Source organism: Haliotis asinina, chromosome 8, assembly GCF_037392515.1.
Source record: "Haliotis asinina isolate JCU_RB_2024 chromosome 8, JCU_Hal_asi_v2, whole genome shotgun sequence".
NCBI classification, from domain to species: Eukaryota; Metazoa; Mollusca; class Gastropoda; order Lepetellida; family Haliotidae; genus Haliotis; species Haliotis asinina.
The window spans coordinates 61343381-61368265 of record NC_090287.1 but is presented as its reverse complement, the minus strand read 5'-3'; the positions used below and the strand labels follow the sequence as shown (position 1 = coordinate 61368265).

General features: G+C 39.1%; 1 protein-coding gene and 1 pseudogene across 1 annotated transcript in view; both read left to right on the top strand.

Moving 5' to 3' along the window:
• LOC137294676 (barrier-to-autointegration factor-like) overlaps nt 1-22732 on the top strand; it is a 95236-nt gene extending 72504 nt beyond the window's left edge. The window contains exon 3 of the mRNA XM_067825747.1: nt 22115-22732. Within this exon, the coding sequence (XP_067681848.1) occupies nt 22115-22261 (147 nt within the window). The 3' untranslated portion in view covers nt 22262-22732. The remainder of the gene's footprint in view (nt 1-22114) is intronic.
• On the top strand, nt 2892-3729 carry LOC137294254 (uncharacterized; annotated as a pseudogene).
• Nucleotides 22733-24885: the final 2153 nt, after the last annotated feature.

Sequence of the window (24885 nt, the reverse complement as noted above, 5' to 3'; positions counted from 1 at the left end):
ATGTATAGAGACCATATTGCTTTTCGATGTGTTTTGAAAGCCTTTCTTTGTCGCGTCAGTACGTTAAGGTAACCTTGAAACGAGAATTGCACGAGTGTGATCGAACAATCTGAGGAATGAGTATTTCTCCAAAGGTTTGTGTTTCACTGCATAGGTCATACGGACCTGGGTGCAAGGCTGGGTCGATAGGGTATGCGATTACTCAAACAGCTAAACGGCTTTTGAAACGCATAGTATGCCAGGGCTAACTTCTGCACGTCATGAGGCCATTGACATGATCTGCGAGGGAATGTTTCATCGACGAGTGGTTGCACATTTCCACTGCCACCATTTCTGCACTGGTGAGACGCTTCCAGAACACAAATGACGTCACCGATCGGCCACGTTCTGGACGTCCATGTGTAACAACACCAAGACAGGACAGATGGATAAGGGTAACCCATCTTCGCCATAGGTTTCAGATGATGGCAGTGATGGCTGTCCGGGACCATCCCAGGTCTTTGCCGTATTTACCCCAACTCAGTTCGACAACGTTTACATCATCACAGGATTAGACCACGACGTCCCGCCGTATGACTATCCTGACACAACGTCATCGACAAGCTCGTCGAATGTGGTGCCGAAATCAGACCCTTGTTTAGGTATAGAAATGTTGTTTTTACAGATGAGCCCAGGTTTAACATTTCCCATAGTGATGGACGACAACATGCCTATAGACGCGTGGGAGAACATTATGCACAGTCCTGTGTCTTGGAGAGGAGTCGCTTTGGTGGTGGAATAAGAGCACGTCAAAGAACTCTTTTGGTGATTGTTCAGGGCAGCTTAACTGGTGTTAACATGGCGAGACAGTACGTAACTTTGGCACAGAAATGGGAGGCATTGGGCATGGTTAATGGAGGAAGCTCATTACGACAGGTTGCAACAACTTTTCACAAGTCTGTCAGCGTGATATCCAGACTCTGGAATCTCTATAGAGCGACTGGTGACGTCAAAATGAGGCGTGGTCGGGCACGGAAAAAGAAAACCACCCTACGGGATGACCGGACCCTACGCCTTATTGCTTTGTGAGACAGGTTCAAATCCTCCTCCAAAATCAATATGGAATTCAAGCGAAGAACAAACGTTTGTTCACATACAGTGCATAATCGTCTTACATCGGCTGGACTAAAAAGCCGCCGTCCATTGGTTGGAATCAACATGACTGAGCAACACAAGCACTTGAGACTGCAGTGGGCACAGAACCATGGAGGAAGAACCGTACGTCAATGGAGAAACACCATGTTTAGTGATGACAGCAGGTACACACTAGACCATAATGAGGGTCAAATTTGAGTTTGGAGACGCGTTGGGGAGCGTCACTGTGCCTGCACAATCAAACAGCATGGTCGTTATGAAGGGGACTCTGTTATGGCGTGGGGCGGGTTTACCTTTAACCACAAAACAGATCTTTTGCATGTTGATGGCAGGATAACAGGTGTATGATATCGTGATGAGATCTTGAACCCAATTGTGATCCCCTTTGCGCGAACAGTAGGTCGAATGTTCGAGTTCCAGCATGACAATGCCCGCCCTCACAACGATCATGTTTGTCGGGACAGACAGAGGGCTGCAGGTGTCCTGATGTTGCAATGGCCGGCTAAAAGTCCTGACCTTAACCCCATTGAACATCTTTGAGATGTTCTTGGCCGCAATGTTCGGGACAGACCTGTTCATCCCAACAATTTTAATGAACTTTTCGTGGCTCTCCAGGAAGAATGGCATAGAATTCCAATTGGTACCATTCGTACACTCATTCACAGCATGCCACGACGATGCCAAGCAGTTCTCCAGAGACATGGGGGACACACCCGATATTGATTTTCATCACTTGACATAAGCCTTTTCATCTGTATGAACTTTTCTCTTACTGTTTCAAAGATTAAAAGTCACAGCTATTTCATGCATTCCCTTAAATTTTTCCATGGGTATACATTGATAAAAACTTAAGTAAAACACAATTAAGATATATATGTTCCGCTTGAGACAGTTATGTGATGCATAATAGCAACAAGAACAAGACCGCGACACACTATATGAGAAGTACCATAGAGCTTTCAATATCGTGTATGGGGCTAATACTGCCCTTATGACTACCAGCATGGGGTGACGGGTGTTGGGGTGTTGGCCACCACTGTGGCTGTACCTATAGAGCTAGGTATTGAAATAACAGCTGGCGTGGTAGGGTTAGCAGGGCTGATGTTTAGGTTTGTGTCCTGCAGACTGCATTGCAAGGCATTGAAATATGACTGAAGCAAAGCTGAACACGATAAGTGAGCATATGTCTACTGCACTCACTGACAGTAAGATCTCGGAAGAGGAGTTTTGTTTAATCCTCTCTGAACTCAACAAGTACCATAAGAGGAAACAAGATATCAAGTCCAAGTCTACTGACAATGATTAAAAAACGTACATAGAACACGGGATAAGAAAGATTAATCTGTTTCAGTGCAAGCCATCACGTGATCAGGAAAGTGCTAGTTCATGGTAGAGGAATTACAAATTGTGCGATATGGCACAATTAGTAAATATTGATTTTTTCTGTCAACATGACATAAAGCCAACACGTGACCAGGAAAGTACTGTTTCGCGGTAACAGTGACCAGGACGTTGTTTACGCATGCAAAAGTAGTCTATACAATGGCAGCGAGATCAAAGGGCTTGACAAATGCTTTATTTGTGAAATAAAGCTTTCCAGGGGGGCTTTCTTGAAAGTGGTCTCGGACTGCCATTGTATCTTCTACTGCAATGCCAAACTGGAGATGATGCCATTTGTTAATGGTTTTGGAACAAAAGTTGTTTTTTCCCGGTTATCATGAGAATTACGATACACATGCCTTAATTGGTTGATTGACATGACATGGTTATATTCTGGGAGCAGTGTACAGCAGTATGATAGCTGTGTAAGAAGACTGGGGTGTTATGAAGAGAGAAGACATCAGGTAAGTGGCAGACGAGTGGAGGTTCTAGAGGGGTCAGTCTCCACAGCGACTCTCACTCCCACTGAGATGAGTTCTGTGGATATTTTACAATTTCTCGCTGATGAGAAAAAAATATTGAAACACTATTGCATGATTTCCTATTAGAGAAAAAAGGTATGAAATGGTTTCAGACACTGAACGTGAAATAAATACTATGAAAATAATGGTAGCATTTTTGCAGAGCATGTTCTTGCAAACATCTCTGAAAGAGCAGATCAAATTTCAGAAGCCTATCAAACGCTCTATACTGCTACTCAGGAGTTTCAGGTTGAAGGTAGGGGATGATTGTTAGATCACATTGTTCACTTAGAAGTGGACATGGCCGAGTATGCTCCCTTACCAGCCAGTAGTTACATCCCCTGCCAAATTATCTGAAGGAAAAGAAGGCTGTCATGAATATCCAAAATGGGGATAATAAATGTTTTGTGTGGTCAGTGTTAGCAGCCCTCTATCCTGTTTACTGGAAACAGAATGCTAACAGAGTTGGAAAGTATATTTAGTTTGAAAAATACTTCAATCTAGAGGGAACTTACATACCTATGCCTCTGTCACAAGTTCACAAATTTGAAAAGCAAAATGATATCTCAGTAAATGTTTTTGGCTATGAGGGTGATAACGATGGTGTTTCCCACTCAATGTTAGCAAGTGCAACTTTTTAAAGGAATTAGATTTATTATTGTTAAGTGCAGGAGAAAAGAGACATTTTGTTTGATGGGGAATAGAATCAACATCAGACATTTTACTGTAAACACTGTCTTCATGGCTTCAGTAGACAAAATTTGCTTGATAAACATAAACCGTACTACCGTTATTCTCATGGCCTACAGAAAGTTAGATTACCAGGCAGCTATGATGAGAAATGGGTTAAGTTTAAAAGTCTTCAGAAACAGCTAAGGGTTCCGTTTCTAATCTATGCAGATTTCGAAAGCATTACCTGAAAAGTTAGCAGCTGTCAATCTAATCCAAACACGTCACACACCAATGTTTACCAACAACGTGAGCCTTCAGGATTCTGTTACAAGGTTGTATGTTCAAACCCTGACTATTATAAACCATGTGTAGTTTACAGAGGCCCCAACGCTATTCAACGCTTCACTGAATGTCTACTGGAGGAAGAGAAACATATTGCAGAACTGTTAGATCAGGAGGCACCAATGAGAATCACTGATGATGAAGAGCAAACATTTCAGAATGACAGTCATCTCATCATGTAAAGCTGGATAAATCTATCAAGCAAAAACTACAATGTTTGGCAAACAGCATGGAAAATTACATATCATTCTCTGTCGGCAATCTGAGATCTATTGATTCGATTCAGTTTCTAAATGCATCTTTAGAAACATTGGTAGACAATTTGAAAGCTGAAGGTTCTTCCAAATTTGAGAATCTGAAACACGAGTGTTTAGACCAGCAACAATTTCAGTGTCTGTTAAGAAAGGTATTGTATCCCCATGATTCCATGGATGATGAAATGACAGATGAATTGTCTCCTTCCTAACATGACTCTTCTAATGTTTTAAGTGACTGTCATATTTCAGACAGTGATTATGTTCATGCACAGCAGGTATGGTCTACTTTCGTTTTCAAGACAATGGGTGACTATCATGACTTATACATGAAAAAGGATGTGTTATTGTTGGCAGGCGTTTTTGTGAATTTTAGGGACATGGCTTTAGAATACTATCACCTCGACCCTGCCCATTATTACACACTGCCAGGGATGGGTCTGAATGCTATGCTAAAGATGGGAAACGTGAGGCTTGAGCTACTCACGAATTTGGATATGCATCTCATGATAGAACAAGGCTTGAGGGGAAATCAAGACCGGAGCTAACAATCCTTATCTGAAAAAGGATTTCAGACCCAGCGACACCCCCCCCCCTCTTTGTATATCATGTACTAGGATGCTAATCATCCATCTGTATGGTCATGCCATGACCCAGCCACTGCCTGAGCGAGACTTCCAATGGATGACTCCAGATGACATTGACAAACTTGACAAACGTAACATACAGAGCATCTCTCACGATTCTAAAACTGGATACATTTTGGAAGTTGACCTAGAGTATCCACACGAGTTGCATGACAGTCACAGTGACTATCCATTCGTAACTACTCGCCTCTTTCCGTAACCTGCTTGCCGGAATGATCCGAGTAGGTACGAATGAATGACTATCCCCTAGCCCCAGAGTCCATGGCAGTAACAAAAAGCATGGTTTCTCCTCATTCACTGCAGTTAAGAGAAAAATACTATATCAAGGGACAACCTGTTAAAAAAGTAGTCCCAAATCTGTATGATAAACAAAACGGTGTCGTACACTACAGGAACTTACAGTTCTATTTGAAGCAGGGACTAGAGTTGACCAAAATTCATCGAGCAATCCAGTTCCAACAGTCACCATGGTTAAGACCTTACATTCTTTTAATACACAGAAACGAAAAAAGCAAAGAATGAATCAAGCTATATAATAACCCATGTTTTGGCAATGATGAATGTGAGGAAGCATGTTAATATTGAATTGGTCACTTCCCCTAAAAGACACAGAAAACTTTGTGTTAAGCCTACTTTTGAGACCTATAAAGTCTTAAATCCTGATCTCGTGGCTGTACACCTGAAACTTGTGTTTTACCGACACAGACTCATTGTGTTATGACATTTAGACAGAAAACCTGTATGCCGATATAACGAAGCATGCTGATTTATTTGACACAAGCAATCATAACCCCTCCCACCCTCTGTATTCTGTACAAAATATCAAAGTTTTCGGAAAGTTCAAAGACGAAGTTGGGGCTGGGCCCTTGAACAGTTTGTTGGATTGAGACCAAAAATGTATTCTCTTTTTCATAATGGAAAAGAAAAACAGACGACTAAGGGTGTGTCCAGAACCGTGATGAAGAAGTAACTTAGACATTCCATGTACAAACAATTTCTCTTTATTGAGGTACAATATAGACACAATATGCACAGCATTCTGAGCAAAGGTCACCAGCTCTACAACGTAGCTGTGAACAAAATTAGTTTGAGTTGCTTTAACGACAAGACATATGTTTTGTGGGATAAAGTTCATACACTAGCTCATGGCCATTATAAGATTCAAGGAAGTAATTATTTCTTACATGTGTATTTGTTTAAACCATTTCTTACCTTTCATATCAGATGGGACTGTATGTATTTCTAGGATTTACATTGCTGATGGGCACAGTGGTTGCTTTGTTCAATTAGAACTTGAGAATGTAATGACACAGTTTTGTTATAACAGGAGAAAGCAATTGAAAGCGTTCCTGAACACAGTATGTTGATCAAGTACAGTATATATATAATTATATAATGTTGATATTATGTTGTGTAAAATTGAACTGGCTCTTTATAAAGCATAACAACCAGCTTATATGTGAATTTGGAGAGACTATCAGTCCATAGACTGATTATTAAAAATATTGTTTTTACCACAAAGACAAGTTGACTGACTGGATGTCTGAATTTGTTCATGGTTATGACATTGTGATATTCATGAAATAAAGGTTTTGACTTAACATCTGAGGTTGTGTATTTCTTTGCAAATGTGTCCCCTTCAATGCAATTTATACATGTATGTGTATATACGAGATCATTCCTACCCAAGAAGAAAAACTCAGCTAGTTGATGCTATTTACACTCTTTATTACAAATACACCAATACCTGTTGATCATTACATACCTCAAATCAAACTGCATACTTTAGCAACATTGTTGCTTTAAAATGAACAGCTGGGGGTTTCCAGTCAGATACAACCTGTTTGAATTACAGGGGCGTACTTTTTGCGTGACGTCAGTGTATGAATAGACTATATTCAAACAATGGGAAGGGTTTGGAGGTTAGGTTACATACATAGTGACAACTTTAGATCAGCATTATTGCAAACACTCCTGTAGGTTCATTCAACCGGTTCATTCCAGTCACAACAAGTTTAGACGTGGACACACCATTGTGAGCTATTTCAAGCATAGGTATTTCCCATATTGCGTTGTAAATAGTAATGTTTTAACTACCTCCCCTTATAATCTTATGTAACTCTCGCTTTATGGATAGACTGGCATATAAACGAGAGGACTCATAGAATAATGATATATATATCTGTTGACGAGTTTAAAGACTTTAAAGGTAAAGTTCAAAGATATCTATTTTTAGCGTAACGTCATCGACTCAGACAGGATTGACGAATTAGATTCAGCCAGTCAGATTCTCTTCCCTGATCACGAGGTACGACATAAGACCGTGGAGTAACCTTTTGAACTGTGCAGAACGAATCAAAAGTGTTGTATCGGGACATGTGATGAGGGCGTAGCAGGCTCGAAAACCTTAAAAGACGCTGTTACCACTCGCAAAGCAGTGCGGCTTTCAAAGTCAGCAGAACGTTCTCTTCTGATTGGTAAAAAGTTTGTTCTGCTGTGTCCAGTCCGATTCGCCTGGAAGTAAGGAAGAGAAGGACTGTATAAAACTATGTGAGTACAGAACCTAATTCGTTGTTGCGGGAGATAGTATTGTACGAATGTGCAGTAGTGCATAAGTGCAATGTTGTCAGTTAGGAGTCATTTTAGTGCACATCTACCTTCATGATAATTCAAATCTTTGGGACTCAACTGACATGCACACTTTGACGTTGGTGTTATTTGAAATTGCATGTATAGAGATCATATTGGCTTTCGATGTGATTTGAAAACTTTTTTGTACTGTCGCTTTAGTAGCTTAAGGTAACCTTGAAATAATAATTGACTGAGAATGACCTGGGTGCAAGACTGGGTCGATAGGTGAAGATGTGAAGATAAGTAGGATATCTGATAGGCACATAAAGAAACTGTGCATACACACGTTTTACATCTAAATTTATCAAATCTGTGTGGACACATGCTGATTTCATTAGTGTAGGGATGTGCGGCAGTGCATAAGTGCAATGTTGACAGTATGGAGTCATGTTAGTGCACGTCTGCTTTCGTGATAATACAAATCTGTCGGACTCAAATGACAAGCACACTTTGACGTTGGTGTTATTTGAAATTGCATGTATAGAGACCATATTGCCTTTCGATGTGTTTTGAAAGCCTTTCTTTGTCGCGTCAGTAGGTTAAGGTTAATCAAAAAATCCTGAAAAGTTGATTTCTGAGAAATGAGTATTTCTCCGACGGTTTGTGACGGAAGGTGTTGTCACGGCATAGGCCATACGAACCTGGGTGCAAGGCTGGGTCGATAGGGGTAGATGTGGAGATAAGTAGGATATTTACGAGGCACATTAAGAAACTGTGCATACAAAACATTTAAATGTAAATTTATCAAACATATGTAGTAACACATAAGGATTTAAACTCAGAGATTAGTGACATGTATCCAACATGCATCCTCGTGCCACGTTCCGTGATGTCAGTGGTTTCGTCCTTGAGACGTGGAATACGTTGTGGCAGGTGAATCCCGGGAAAGAGAATCAGAGCAAATGAATGTCACACGATACTGTCACTTTGGAAAGCTCAACACCTGCCCTTGCGATCGTTCAAACAACTAAACGGCTAGTGAAACGCATAGTATGCCAGGGCTAATTTCTGCACGACGTCATGAGGTCACTGGCATGACCTGTGCGGGAATGTTTCATCGACAGGTGGCTGCACATTTCCACTGCCACCATTTCTGCACTGGTGAGACGCTTCCAGAACACAAATGACGTCACCGATCGGCCACGTTCTGGACGTCCATGTGTAACAACTCCGAGACAGGACAGATGGATAAGGGTGACCTACCTTCGCCGCAGGTTTCAGATGATGGCAGTGATGGCTGTCCGGGACCATCCCAGGTCTTTGCCGTATTCACCCCAACTCAGTTCGACAAGGTTTACGTCACCACGGGATTAGACCACGACGTCCCGCCATACGACCTATCCTGACACAACGCCATCGACAAGCTCGTCGAATGTGGTGCCGAAATCAGACCCTTGTTTTGGTGGAGAAGTGTTGTTTTCACAGATGAGTCCAGGTTTTCCATAGTGATGGACGTCAACGTGCCTATAGACGCGCGGGAGAACGTTATGCACAGGTCTGTGTCTTAGAGAGGAATCATTTTGGTGGTGGAATAACAGCACACCAAAGAACCCCTTTGGTGATTGTTCAGGGCAGCTTAACTGGTGAGGGATCAGATTCTTCGACCTGTGGCAATTCCTTTTCTGAAACGTCATAGTCCTTGGACGAGATGGATCGACGTCTATGCCATCTTCCTCATCCGCCAGATAACATCCTTGACTTTGCAACATAACTTGAGGGTATCTGGCGTGATATCCCACAAGCCTTCCATGTATGTTTGATAGGCTCTGTGTGGCGTCGATGCACTGCTGCTCTCAATGCCGGTGGTGAACATACCCATTATTGAGCTTGTGACGTGGTCGTTTGACCCCTGTCTCGCTTGTGACGTCACTGCGATTGACTTTTCAATTGAAATTCTCCCGACTTGTTATGGCCTCATGATCCCTCCACTGAAGTTTACATGCTGATCACCTATTGCTGATGAATTACAAAGTTTATATGCTCTAAATTACATAAGATAAACCACACTTATCTAATAAGGATTTAACACGTCCAGGGATCAAAATCATTCTCAAATATACTTTTTACATATGAATAATAATTATTGTTATTCAATAATGATCATTTCTGCAGGATTATCAAGTAAACTCCAATGACAAAACGATAGACTTAGCCGCGGTGATGGAAATCTCCATATACCATAATCGTATGGATACATTTTCGTAAATCGCTGGCCATTTATGTAAATTTCAAATGATGTTTATTCAGTGATGTTCACATTTTCATAAGCCTAAGTTTCGCAGCCATATGAAAGAACTGGAGCTACTATAACATCAAATGTCTTAAGTAAACAGTCCAAAGCATAATGAATTCTACATGTGTTTATATATAAACAAACGTGCTGCAAGGTTTTTAAGTTAAATTTCCTTTTTCTACTAAATGTCACTCCAAGATAAGTATAGTTATATACAATTTCAACTGGAAAGTGTTCAAAGACTAATTTAAGTTCACTATTTTGGGCAGAGTCACTTCCAAAAATTAAAACTTTCGTTTTGTTATCAGTGACAGATTGTTCTAAATCAAAATAAATAAACAATACAAAAGCGGTGTTAAGATTTTCACCCTGGTGAACCCCCAAATAACATGGAAAATAATCTGTGATGTTATCATTTGAAAATACGTAAGATTTGATATTCCAACACATATTTTATAAGATTAAAAAATTTACTTGTTCACCAACTTTTTGCCAAAGTCCAATCCTTAATACATTATCGAAAGCTTTAGAAAAGCCAATTAACGCACAATATAACTTCTGAGTAGGCAAGTTCAAAACAAATATAACACTGTTAGTGGAATGTTCCTTTCTATAACATGTCTAGGGTTAAAATATAGTTTGTTTCCAAGAAAATGTTCAGTATACTAGTAAATACTTTCTGTAACAGCTGACAGTAGTAATTGGTCTATAGGCATTGGGTTGTGATATCTGGCCTGTACCTTTGTGCATGTGTCTAACAGAGCCGGTCAACCATGCTTCATGTGTGGAGGATATTAAATTGAAACACTGAAGAAACACAGAACCAAGTAGTTCAAAGGAATCAACAAGATAGTCATTTTCAATGTCATCAGTTCCAGAAGATTTATTTCGCTTTAGCTTTTTGATAGCATGTGCCACGTCTTTCATAGCATCGTTAAATATGTGGTCATCATTTTATTTCATCTTTAATCATTTTAAAATCAGAAATAGTCTACTTGCTATTGATATGCTTGAAATGTTCCAATATTTCTTTCATGTCTGGTATTTCAGAATTATTACATTTGTTACTTATTGTTTTGTAGAAGTATCATCAGGTGGTTGCGAGTTAGCATAATTTAATCCTATATGGACAATGAGACCACGATAGGAGAGTAAACATCTGAATACAGATGTGCAAAATCAATAACATCAAAATCAACGAAACATGGAAAACATTGTGATGAAGATTAAAATATTAAACACAATCAATTAAAACTGAGTCATTTCATGTCACGTTACTTTCATTCTTAACTTTGTCTAGTCTCCCTTTGCATATAAACATATTTGTATTTTCACAAAGTTCTATAAAGTCCCTGGGCAAGCATTTGCATTTCCTAAATGTTGGTTAGCTCTTGCTATCGATCGAGAAGAAACATAAAGAATATTTTTAGTTTCATACATATCTGTCATAGTTACAATATCAATATCACGGTTTTCAATTAAATGCTCGTCACCTGTGCACTGTTCTTTCAATAGTCTTTTCCTTGCATCCATAAGTAAAATGAAATCACACTTAGCAAGCATTTGTAAAATCGATTGTTTATCTTTCACATGTCATCGATGCCATCTTTTGCGTATGTAGAACTATCTGAGCAAATACACAATAAAGATCATTATCATTTTTAGCAGTTCTTTTGGTATTCTATGCCAGGTAATATATTCACAATCATGGTCAAATAATAAGATATGATCAGAAAAAGTAGGTCTTATTGCTAACCCAATACCACCTACAGAAGCTTGGTCTATGGCAAGGACTCGCCCAACTGTTACTGATCACGCCTCTCGAACCAATTTCTCGATAACCAATCCTTTGCTAAATTACAGGAAAAGCTAATAAGAGCTATTAAAATGGAATGGAATTTTTCCAACCATACAATTGTACAAGTCAAAATTATACTATTACAAGTGTGTTCTATTAGATGCAATATTGTTTCGAACTGAAAGTGTATCAGTTTACTAGCGTTTGTGTTCAATTAAAAAATAGAATGGATAGGGAGAACGATGCGCAGAACATATAAGGGACAGAACTTCGCTGTATAAAGATTTCTTGGCGACCTCCTCCTTGCTGTGGCAGCTAATAAATGCATATTCCTTACGAACATCGTCGATAAACCTTCTAATTTGTCATATCCAAAAATAATTGATGTCACAAACATCCAATTTTAAGATGCCACGAAAAAAGTATCGATATCATGAAACATTGATTATCAGAAATTTGATGAAAACATTAAGGTATTTTATGATACCTAAAAGATTTTGTGACATTAAAAAGAATTTCTGATGTCTGATAACAATTTAGACACAACATGAAACATATTCAAATTAATTAAAATTCAAAATCATAGTTTACCATCAGCTCTACGTTTTCACAATTAACAAAATATGTTTGAGACCATTCGGTGATACGCGTCGGGTATTGAAAGTGTTCTGATTTACGATATTTCTTTGTTAAATCATATTCGTTTCCTTACACTGAACCATCTTCCTCTGTTCAGGTCAGTATTAGAAACAGATTCAAACTGTCACCAGCAAGTGGAGCAAATGACCCAAACATGTCGCTAGCCCTCCCAACACCTTTTTGGACCGATTAATTCAGGACAATGTATAGACAATAAAACAATGCATGTGAGAACAGTTCATTTCACTAATTAGTTGTTGCAGACTATTAACTCTGAGCCTCTGACATTGATGGGACACATTCTGACAACACCCATACATTTTCAAATTATCTTCATATGAAATTGTCTTGAGGACTTCAGTCATTATCACAGGATAAATCTTCCACGTGCACATTATCAAAAGCAGCTGTTAGAGTCTTCAGCTGTTTGGGTCTCATCATCCTCTTCACCCTCTGCCACATATGCATGGAAGTCTATCTGCTCATCATCTCTGACTTCCTGAAATCCCTGGGGTTGGGAAACCCTCCTAGCCAACACGGATTTGCTTTCTACCCGTGGCGAATAACTGCGGTTATACTGTAACACTTCAGAATCTGACCTGTGACGTTACTGCTTACGATTTAGATAGTTATCAATAAACACGTGCATTGGACTATTTGTTTATGTTTTTAGGACGATTTGGTCGCTGAATCAGCAATTCAGGATTCAAGGATCATGATCAGCTCCTAAATTATCACTTGTCAGACGGGTAAACTGCAGACAGTTCGAACACTGCTTCAGTTACAGTTTTAAACTTTTCAATTCCTTGTTTTTTCACATAACCTTGTGTTCGTGTCTATACTGTTACGGTTAAGAATTTGCCTTGACAAACGATGTACGAAACCCCCTGTGAACCAGAAGGTCAGACTTGTCCCTTTTGTGAGCATTTCTGAATTTCTGACTATAAGCCTCAGGCACTAACTCATAAGCTTTCAAGAGTGTACTCTTGACAAGATCATAACCTGAGCTTTGTTGTACTAAGAAAGTTGAATAAGCATCCTGAGCTTTATCCTTCAGAACAGTTTGCAATAACATAGTCCGTGACTCCCTAGGCCTCTTGAGATTTTCAACAACTTTCTCCAAATGTAGAAAATATTTATCTACTTCTTTCTCATTAAAACGGGGTACAAGCCTAACATGCCTTGCAGTGTGAGATGAGGAAGAATGTGAGAGTTGAGACGGGTTTTCAAGCTTTTTCAGTGAAATTTCTCTGTCAGCTTGCAATTTCTTCAATTCTAATTCCTGTCTCTTTCCTTAATTTCTGTCTCTTTCCATTTCCCTTTCTATTTCCAACGTTGTTAGTTCTTCCTGTTTCTATTTTCTTCTTTTTCAATTTGTAATTGAATTTCATGTTTCTATATTCTGATTGATCTGAACCTTCCTCTGGCACCATTTCCAAAACATCATCTTCAAAAACTCCCTAATCAATATAGTGATTCAACACAATTTTCAAAACCTGAAATTTCATCATTGCAGGTCTGGCATCAAGTTTGAGATGTGAGGAAACTTGGATCAAATCTGATTTCCTCAACTAACTAACTGTCTCAGAGCACATTTTGCTGCTTCCACAATTAACTTGTTGCAAAAAAAAATTGAAATAAATTTCACAAATGGTCTCAAACGTCAAATGAATTCTATCCCGGACGAGCCCCCAATTTTGCTACGGTTATGAATTTGCCGTGACAAACGATGTAAGAAAACCCCTGTGAATCAGCAAAACCGAATAAAGACAAGTGAAAAAAAACATTCAAATTTTGTATTATTTGGCAAAGACAGCAAGTTATTCAAAGTCAATTTCACAATACCGATTTCAAATATAATACATATGAGACAAAATCTAAGTCAGTGGGTCACAAAATATAATATGGCAAACTCACCAAAGTCTAAGTGCGAGAGAAACAGTGATCCAGAATGTAACACTGCGACCGGTCTGACAGCGGCTAATGTTGATTCAAGCATTGACGGATTCGTTGCAATGTAAACTCCGGTGAATGTCCATCTCCACCACGGCAGCTAGCATATATATGTAAATTCAGTCGTTTCCCGAAAGTTCGAGCACTCACGAACATCGCCACTCACGTGGAATGCTCTTGAATAATCCCGGATGTCAGGAAATAGAAAACCAAGGGCAGATAATTTCTGGAGAGTCTGCTGCCAAAATCTTAAAAATGCTGACCATCTATTATACGAAATGTGACCCATCATAATTATTATTCAAAACACTAAACGTTGTGGCCCAATAATAATTATTACTTAATAACAAAATATACAGTAGCTACACACTTGTAACAATACGCACTCTAGTCATCAGTATTGCGTGCTTGTTGATGCACAGGCAAATTATAGTGCAAATGAGTTACGCAGCTTATAGAAAATGACCAGTCTTCTTACATGCGAGCGAAACGAGCAACGGTTGGCAACATACCTTCCTCGCTTCAGTTCGAAAAATATTTTTCATGTCAAAATAAAACATCGCCACTATCATAAGTATACACCCATTTCTTTACCGGGTTGTGCTCTCACATTTCCAACTGGAAGCTGGCAGGGGTAATCGAGGCGAAGAACGATCTGAATACCACGAGTGGCGCTTAAAATATTTAATAAAATATATTTCACGTGAGTAATTACTAAACGTGGGGTAAGAAATGAGAGAGCACAGCTAAGTGAGGAAATGGAAGTGTACCTTTGATAGTGCCGATATTTTATTTTGACATGAAAAATATTTTTCCATCCGAAGCGAGGAAAGTACGTTGCCAACACCTTGGCGGAGTTTGGGAACGTGAGATCAAGTCGTTGAAGTCTGCAATGAGAGTTGTGTACTCAAAGATCAGTTAGTGTGTGACTGAAGCGGTACTCCATACTGTTTTGGATCGACATAGTAGGTATTTTGAACTCGAGACCTTTTGGGTATACCTCTTCTGATGTGAGAGACATCGATCCACTCACGTCAAAAATCCTACCTATGGCAAGACATGATCCTTCTTTGCCCTAAGTGATGCATCCAGTGAGTGGGGCGCTGGCGCTGGCAATCTGACACCTTAGCTAGTTTTTGTCCTTCATCAGTCCTTCAATCATTACCCAAGAACGGATGATAAGGCTAAATCATCAACAGGGCCAACACGTCTGACATTACAATCCATTCTCCCACCTACACTCTTAAAATATTAGAAAGGGAACCTATATTTTCAATTTGGATAGGAAGTATAAGCTTCAACAAACCTCTCAAAGACAGACATCTTACGAATCTACTACCATTTCTCTTTATCACCATCCCTAAACGCACGGTATGCACGCGCACAACATCATTATCCTTATACTTTCCCCTACCAAATGAGCGTTTTCTGTTTTCTGTTGAACACAATCACTCCCAACCGACGCCCACCCCCAGCCACCCAAAACAAATTATCAGACTAGCCCCATGGTCAGTTGGAAGGGCGAGAGATGCGGAGTGTTGTATTGGATAATATTTTACCCTTGAGGGATTCTGGTGTTAGGATAGGTCTCCAGCAACCCGAGCTGGTTGTAGTAGTTCATAGTTCACAGTGTTATCATACTCCAACACTGTTGATCATTGCTCACAATATCAGTCACTGGTTTGTTGTATCCAAGAGGTATTATTTACTGGCCACCAGCATTTCTCGAAACAATAATAATTATTGCTAAGTTTTCGCCACTCATTTATCGATAGCATGATTAGTATCAGATGTAGCATGTCTTCTGGAAAAGGAGGAATGATCACAGAATAAATGCTTATTATTTTTCTAACAGGTCAAGTCCTTTAGCATCTGGAGGGATGCCACCCTCGACAACTCAAAAACACTCTACCTTTGTATCAGGATCAATGGCACGGAAGCTTGTAACTGACCTACCGGGAATAGGACAGGCTCATGGTAAGACACTCAGAGAGAGGGGGTTTCCAAAGGTGAGAATACACTTTACGATGTCTTACAGTTCAGTAGACTAAAGAACTAAACATAGCTGACATTGATGAAAAGAATGTCAGTCAACTGACAAAAACGTATCAAGATATTCTAATAAACTGATTTCTCATTACAAACATTGATCTGTACCTGTAGAAATAAATGCGCTTAAAGGGAAAAGAATTAAACCATAACTGCCGCAAATAAAATATTATGACATGAAAAGATAAGTGTTTTGAGTTATGGTAATATTCAAAAGAAGAACAGTATATCTGGCACATGCAAATAAGCCACAATACAAAAAGTGGGTCACAAGCAAGGTCACGTGGTCAGTAACGAATGTCCACCTTGTACATAAATGCAGGCCAGGCCTCGTCGCCTGATGTCGCTGAAATTCCATATCTGAGTTCTTGCAGCATTGTTGGAGACTTTGGTTAATGTTATATGGCTTCAGATTCTCACACCTTTTGGTACGGACTTACAGTCAAAAATTATCAAAAATGCAAATGCAACTTGTGAAGTTGAAAATAGCGCGATGAAAAAAACGCCCCTGCGAAGTCGGAGTTAAAACGATTCACTAATTTTAACCAAGCGGTCGCTTGAAAAGTGCTTTCAACAGCTGTGCTGCGCTGCACCCATAAAACATGTCCAGTGATTAGGTTCTCGCGGCTTGAACCAGGAAGGCAAGTCGTAACAACAGAGCAAGTAATGCTTTCAAGGCTTCTCTCTGTGCTCGAAGTTGGAGAACAAGAGATGTTTATGATAACAAGCATCTTGGGTCTGCAATAATAAAAATGCACAGGTCCCACACTTGGTTGCAGATTTGAAAACATTTTTTCAAGGGAGTATAGCATTAGAAATACCAATTTCATTGTTAAAAATTGCTCAGCTTGAAAACTGGAATGTTTTAATACATATTTGTGGAAAGGGTGAAAAATATAATGATAGTCGTAAGCCATCTCTGTCACAGACAAAAACTCTATGCCTGTTTTATTCACACATGTTTCTGCCTGTCTATGTGTCTACTAATGACAATATGCTATAAACACATTCGTTCACTGACCACATTTACTTTAAATTTTACACCTATCATGTTATAGAGATAGCGTCGTGTCTGGTATTTCAGAAGTATTACATTTGTTACTTATTGTTTTTATACTATCATCAGGTGGTTGCGAGTTAGCATAATTTAATCCTATATAGACAATGAGACCACGATAGAAGAGTAAACATCTGAATACAGATGTGCAACATCAATGACATCAAAATCAACGAAACATGGAAAACATTGTGATGAGGATTAAAATATTAAACACAATCAATTAAAATTTAGTCATTTCATGCCACGTTACTTTCATCCTTACCTTTGTCTAGTCTCCCTTTGCATATAAACATATTTGTATTTTCACAAAGTTCTATAAAGTTCCTGGGCAAGCATTTGCATTTCCTAAATCTTGGTTAGCTCTTGCTATCGATAGAGAAGAAACATAAAGAATATTTTTAGTTTCATACATATCTGTCATAGTTACAATATCGATATCACGGTTTTCAATTAAATGCTCGTCAACTGTGCACTGTTCTTTCAATAGTCTTTTCCTTGCACTGAAGCCATCCATAAGTAAAATGAAATCACACTTAGCAAGCATTTGTAAAATCGATTGTTTATCTTTCACATGTCATCGATGCCATCTTTTGCGTATCTAGAACTATCTGAGCAAATACACAATACCCAGATAAAGATCATTATCGATTTTTAGCAGTCCTTTAGATATACTATGCAAGATAATATATTCACATTCATGGTTAAATAATATGATATGATCAGAAAAAGTAGGTCTTATTGCTAACCCAATACCACCTACAGAAGCTTGGTCTATGGCAAGGACTCGCCCAACTGTTACTGATCACGCCTCTCGAACCAATTTCTCGATAACCAATCCTTTGCTAAATTACAGGAAAAGCTAATGAGAGCTACTAAATGGAATGGAATTTTTCCAACCATACAATTGTACAAGTCAAAATTATACCAATACAAGTGTGTTCTATTAGATGCAATATTGTTTCGAATTGAAAGTGTATCAGTTTACTAGCGTTTGTGTTCAAATACAAATAGAATGGATGCAGAGCACGATGCGCAGAACATACAAGGGACAGAACTTTGTTGTGTGAAGATTTCTTGGCGACCTCCTCCTTGCTGTGGCAGCTAATAAATGCATATTCCTTACGAACATCGTCGATAAACCTTCTATTTTATCATGTCCAAAAATAATTGATGTTACAAACATCCAGTTTTATGATGTCACGAAACAAGTATCGATATCATGAAACATTGATTATCAGAAATTTGATTTATAGTATGAAAACATTAAGGAATATTATGATACCTAAAAGATTTTGTGACATTAAAAAGAATTTCTGATGTCTGATAACAATTTAGACACAACATGAAACATATTCAAATTAATTAAAATTCAAAATCATAGTTTACCATCAGCTCTACGTTTTCACAAGTAACAAAATATGTTTGAGACCATTCGGTGATACGCGACGGGTATTGAGGCCCAAACAGCTGAAGACTCTAAAAGTGTTCTGATTTACGATATTTCTTGTTAAATCCTATTTCGTTTCCTGACACTGAACCATCTTCCTCTTTTCAGGTCAGTATTAGAAACCGGTTTAAACTGTCACAGGAAAGTGGAGCAAATGACCCAAACATGTCGCTAGCCCTTCCGACACCTTTTTGGACCGAATAATTCAGGACAATGTATAGACAATAAAACAACGCATATGAGAACAGTTCATTTCACAAATTAATTGTTGCAGACTATTAAGTCTGAGTTTCTGACATTGATGGGACACATTCTGACAACACCCATTCAAATTTTCAAATTATCTTCATATGAAATTGTCTTGAGGACTTCAGTCATTATCACAGGATGAATCTTCAACATTATAATTGTCAACATCTAAAATGTTGCCATCATTATCATAGGCAGCTGTGTTCGTGTCTATACACACTCTAGTCGTCGCTGTTACATTACCGGGGGAATGAGTGAGAATTTACTCGTCAGCAACGCGTGCTTGTCGAAGGAACAGTGAATAAAATAGTTTTGCCACATAACCTAGTCTTCATGGTCCCGCGAGCCGCATACGGCGACTACATGCCATCTCAATTCTGATGCTTTTCTTGTGGCTTTCTAGTTGAGAGATTTCCTAAACGAAAAACGGAAGTACAATCCTCCAAACTCCCCAAACTTCCCAAACTCCCCACACGTTGGCGGAGTTTGGGGGCGTGAGATCAAGTCGTTGAAGCCTGCAATAAGAGCTGCAAACTCATAGAGCAGTCAGTGTGTGACAGGCAAACACGTCTGACATTACAATCCATTCTCCCACCTACACTTTTAAATATTAGAAAGGGAACGTGCATTTTCAATTTGGATAGGAAGTATAAGCTTCAACAAACTTTTCAAAGACAGACATCTTATGAAAGCACTACCATTTCTCTTTATCACCATCCCTAAACTCACGAACTCACGGTATGCACGCGCACAACACGGTAGCTCCATACACGAACATTCTTGGTTTTGACAGTTTTTAAGAAGGTCGATAAATCACTGTATACCTTTTATCTTGAATCACACAGGTACTGTTCGTTTCTATCCGTATTGTTTGGTTTACGTGCAGATTTCACATTATAGAGCAAGCAAACACCTTTCAAGAGCAATTACTGTACAAACAACTATGGTCATAAGGAACATCCAATATTATTATCATTGATATGATTATAGACTCCGATGAAGTTCCCCGGCCTTTCTAAGTGTATATGTTCAGCAGCACATTTATGTCGAAAGCGACAAGGACAATTCATATCTACCTTACCACTCTGCACATACCGTCATATCACAAGCATTGTTACAGTAATAGTAATGCACTTATTAGCATTCTAAATTTTTAAGGGTAGTTTAGATTAGATTGATGAACTACCACGGATCATTTTTACGAATGTTTAGGATTTGGATATTCTTGTTTTTGGGTGGTCTTTTCCCACAACTGCTTGAAAGATGATCATTATCCTTATGTTTCCCCTACCACATGGGTGTTTTCTGTTGAACACAACCACACTCACCCCACCCACCTAAAATAATTTTAAAATATGAGACTAGTCCTATGGGCAGTTGGAAGGGCGAGTGATGCTGCGTGTTGTATTGGATAATGTTTTACCCTTGAGGGGTTCTGGTGTTAGGATAGGTCTCCAGCAACCCGAGTTGGTTGTAGTAGTTCATAGTTCACTGTGGTATCATACTCCAACACTGTTGATCATTGCTCACAATATCAGTCACTGTTTTGTCGTATCCAAGACGTTCTGTTCACTGGCCACAAAATAGGGCATCAACATTTCTCCGAACAATAAAAGATAAAAATGAAAACAAGGAAACGAACATGAAAGTTATCATGTCGGTTTTCAAGAAGGAATGACAATTTTTTATAAAAATGTTGTTATCTCAACAAGAAGGATGTCTTCTACAGCATCTGGAGGGATGACAACTCAAAAACATCGGGACTTTGTATCAGAACCAATGGGAGAGAAGCCTGTAACTGACAAGGAATAGGGAGAGCTCTGGTGATCTGTACCCGTAGAAATAAATGCACTCAAAGGAAAAAGAATCAGCATTAAACCATAACTGTCGCAAATATAATCTTATGACATGAAAAGACAATTGTTTCGAGTTATGGTAATATTCAACAGAAGAACAGTGTACCTGGCACATGCAAATAAGCCAAAGTACAAAAAGTGGGTCACAAGCAAGGTCACGTGGTCAGCAACGAATGTCCACCTTGTACATTGATGCAGGCCTGGCTTCGTCGCTTAAATTCAATATGAATTCCTCCAGCATTTTGGAGAATTTGGACAATGTCAAAAATGCTGCTCCATTTCATCCTAGATGTGTCTATCTTGTGACAAATGAGGTGATCTTATCAGCCAAGATAACACTATAATACTGTGAAAAGTGAAGAGAACACTCATCATCTCACATGCTCCCCATGTGATCTCTGCATAGATCTCTGTTCCTCTGGAGGCTTAAACGTCAACCGTCTAGCGTCATCTGCTTGGGTGCCTTCCAAAGGTAACGTAGATGTCATCAAATTGTTCTCCCTGATGTACCAGTGTTGCCAGGCATGATAAAACTGTAACGGTTGTTGGCTGGAAACTGTGTTGGAGGTGCATGGTTTGAATCCCCTAGAACTGGTCTTAATGTGGAGCTGTTACTGTAACTGACCACTACAAGGACGTTGTGTAGCTTGATTGTTTTGCAAATCACCTTCAGTACCAAATGATGTTTCCATGGACGTTGAATTGACGAGCAGCATCACGCTGCGAAGGTCCCACATGAAGCATGCCTGTAGTCTTTACCTGCAAGGCGTAGCATGCTGACGCGTTAAAAGCATGCCCTTTCAAAGCGAATATTGCCGGCCATTTTCTTTGCTCAGATATGTCTTGTTTGTTGCAAGCTTTCTGCAATTCGAATAAATGCTTGATTAGGTTACTTTGACCATTTTCACGTGTATTTGCGATGGCTACCTATGTAGACATACAGGCACAGTTAATACGTTTAATTCTAAGCATGAACTAGGTTGAAATTTTTGTCTCCTCAGTATCAAGGGCAACCGAAGTCGTCAGTTTTAATTAATTATGCAGCATCAAAGAATTCTGACAAGGGAGTTAGGTTAAGTAAAGAATGCTATTTTTACTCATGTGGGTATGCATGCTAAACTGCAGGATGCACTCGCTCGGGTGGTGGGGCTAAAACGACTGGCTTAGTGTTGATAATCTGTTACTTGACAGTATCATTACACTGCTTTCACCTCTCACCTCCAACAATTATTGTGTCTTGTTTTTCCAGGCGTACAATGTTCTGGGCCAGTTCCTGCTGTGGGACAAGAATAAAGAGTTGTTCGTAGCCTGGCTGCACTGGATATGTTCTGCTACTGCCAACGATGCGGAGAACTGCTACAAGGCACTGAACGCCTGGTGTGATAGTCACTTGTGAGGTGCCTGCCCTGTCAAGTCATGTCACACGTATTCGTGCTTACCCTCGCTTTGTTCTTCTTACTCCAACATTTGCAGGAATGGATTGTTTTAAGTTCTTAGTATGCTTTTCGTGAATAGTACACATGCCGCCTCGAGTTCTTACCATAATACATCAATTCTGAGACAGAAATTTAAGTGAATCTTAAAATGACGACTGATAGTAGCATAATGTCCCAGTCAGCTTCTTTACACCTCTAGTTCCCTTGTGTTTAGTCCATGCGTTTTAGAAGCGACCCAGCCCAGGAATCAGTCAAATCAACATGTCCATCAATTTCATTGCTATTAATGGGAGCTTAACAAACAATTGACTGTTCTGACTGACCGCGCGATGTAGTATAAACTGTCAGTTCCGCAGTTATGATTCTTTGTTTTGAAAAACTGTACATGGAGAAAGTTCCTAAGGACAAATAAGGACGACATTGTATTAATATTCAATAAATTCGTATCGCAATTTGTGTGTTGTTTTCAGTATATTTGGGATACACAGAGAGAGGGGCTAGTATTCAAATGTGTCTTTTGTGGTTGTGTAACATCAGTATCTCAAGTTAATGTTCTGAAGCTGATACCTATTGTGCTCTAGAAGATCCAGGGTAGGGTTTTTAGAAGCTTGTCATAAGGACACTGATGGGATCATGTGGTCAGGTTCACTGATTTGGTCTGCCAAGAGTTCATTTTACGGACAGCCATCAATAAGCTGTAAATAATGATGCCATTTCGGCAATAAACAAGCAAAGCCTAAGGGTGTTTAGTGCTTCTGTGACAATTTTGATAATTCCATATTTGTTTATTAGGATACAGAAGTTATTATCCACTAGAAAAAGTCAATGTTTGTTTTTCATATTGTCTTTCAAAGATTTGGATGTGGTAAAGATAAAGGTGAGTGAGTTAAGATTTAACGTCACATCGGCAATGTTGCAGCCATATCGTGACGAGAACATACGTGCCATAAAAAAATATATATGTGTGCATATTATGTAGAACCTGTCGACGAAGGACAGTAAAAACACTAGACTATCACAGTTCATATTAAAACTAGTGTGGAAACTTATAAAAATATAACAGTATCATTATTTGGACAGTACAATATAAAACCAGGCCATAGATCGCCAACAACAGAGGGTAGATCACCATACTAGGGACCATGGGGACTTACAATACCTCTGCTACCTGCATGGTCCCTAGGTGGATTTACACCATCCCCTCAGCTGCTAGCGATTGTATGCAAGATTAGCCACAAATTAAAATGACACATATTCTACGGCTAAAAAAGTGGAAGAATAAATCTGACTTCAACAGTTTTTGCACTTACGTACCCTCTCAGGAGGACAATATTTTTACGGTACTTCAACCCCCTTCGAGGATACAGCCACTAAAAATCGTAGTTCCTGATTCAACTTCCAATCTTAATTTATTTACAAGTCATGTAATAAATCTAATTCTTTTAAAAACGCAAAGATTAAATGATTACTAACGTTACTAAAAAGATCCTTCATAGTTCCCGATTTAAAATAGTTATCCCTTGTGATGGAATATTCAACACAGTCAAGCAAAACGTGCTTGTCTGTGATTCTTTCATCACAAGGGATACAGAACGGAGGATCTTCACCTTTAAGCAAATATTCATGCATATATCTTGTGTGGCCAATGCGACATCGTCGCATGATGACCTCTTCAAATCTGGACTGACAACCCAAGTAGGTGTAACCGATGTAGGGTTGTATTTCATGTAACTTGTTGATACCGACTTGAGTGTCCCACCTTTTCTGCATCAGATCACGAATGTAAGACCTAATGGTAGCTTTATAATCAGTGTGTGGAATGAGAATTGGTGTCACAGATTTGTTGAGTGCTGCTTTAGCAGCAAGGTCAGCGAGTGTGTTCCCAGAAATGCCAACGTGGCTGGGTAACCAACAAAAGACGATGTCGTATTGGCCGGTAGCAAGATCATTATACAATTCAATAATTTCTATTAAAAGTGGATGTTTACAAGAAATATTTTTAATAGCCTGAAGGCAAGAAAGAGAGTCAGAAAAGATTATATATTGTTTACGTTTAGGGTGTCTTTGAATATATTTAAGAGCTGTTAATATTGCATTTGCTTCGGCAGTAAAAATGGAGCTTTTATCTGGAATTCTAGAAGATCCAATGTTCTGGATCCAATGACAGTGGCACAAGGAACTGCGCCACCGTCCTTGGAACCATCTGTAAATAAGGGTTTGTAATTGTTATATGTATGTTTCAGTTGAGTATATTCTTGTTTATACTGTAATTCACTCGTTTCTCATTTTTTAAATGTAGTTAATGTTAGGTCAACCTGTGGCCTAACCAACTGCCAAGGGGGAGAGGAAAGAAGACGGAAGGGAGCTATATTGTCCAGCTCAATTCCAGCAGCAGCAATAAACGGCTTTATTCTGAGCCCAAGAGGTGGAACAATAGAAGACTTTTTGCTATATATATCCTCATAAAGAGGACTGAAGACAGTTATATGCAGGGTTAGATTCGTTAGAGTATAGTTTTGTGATATATTGTAAAGATAATTTGATACGGCGTTGTGCAAGAGATGGTTCATCAGCCTCAACGTGA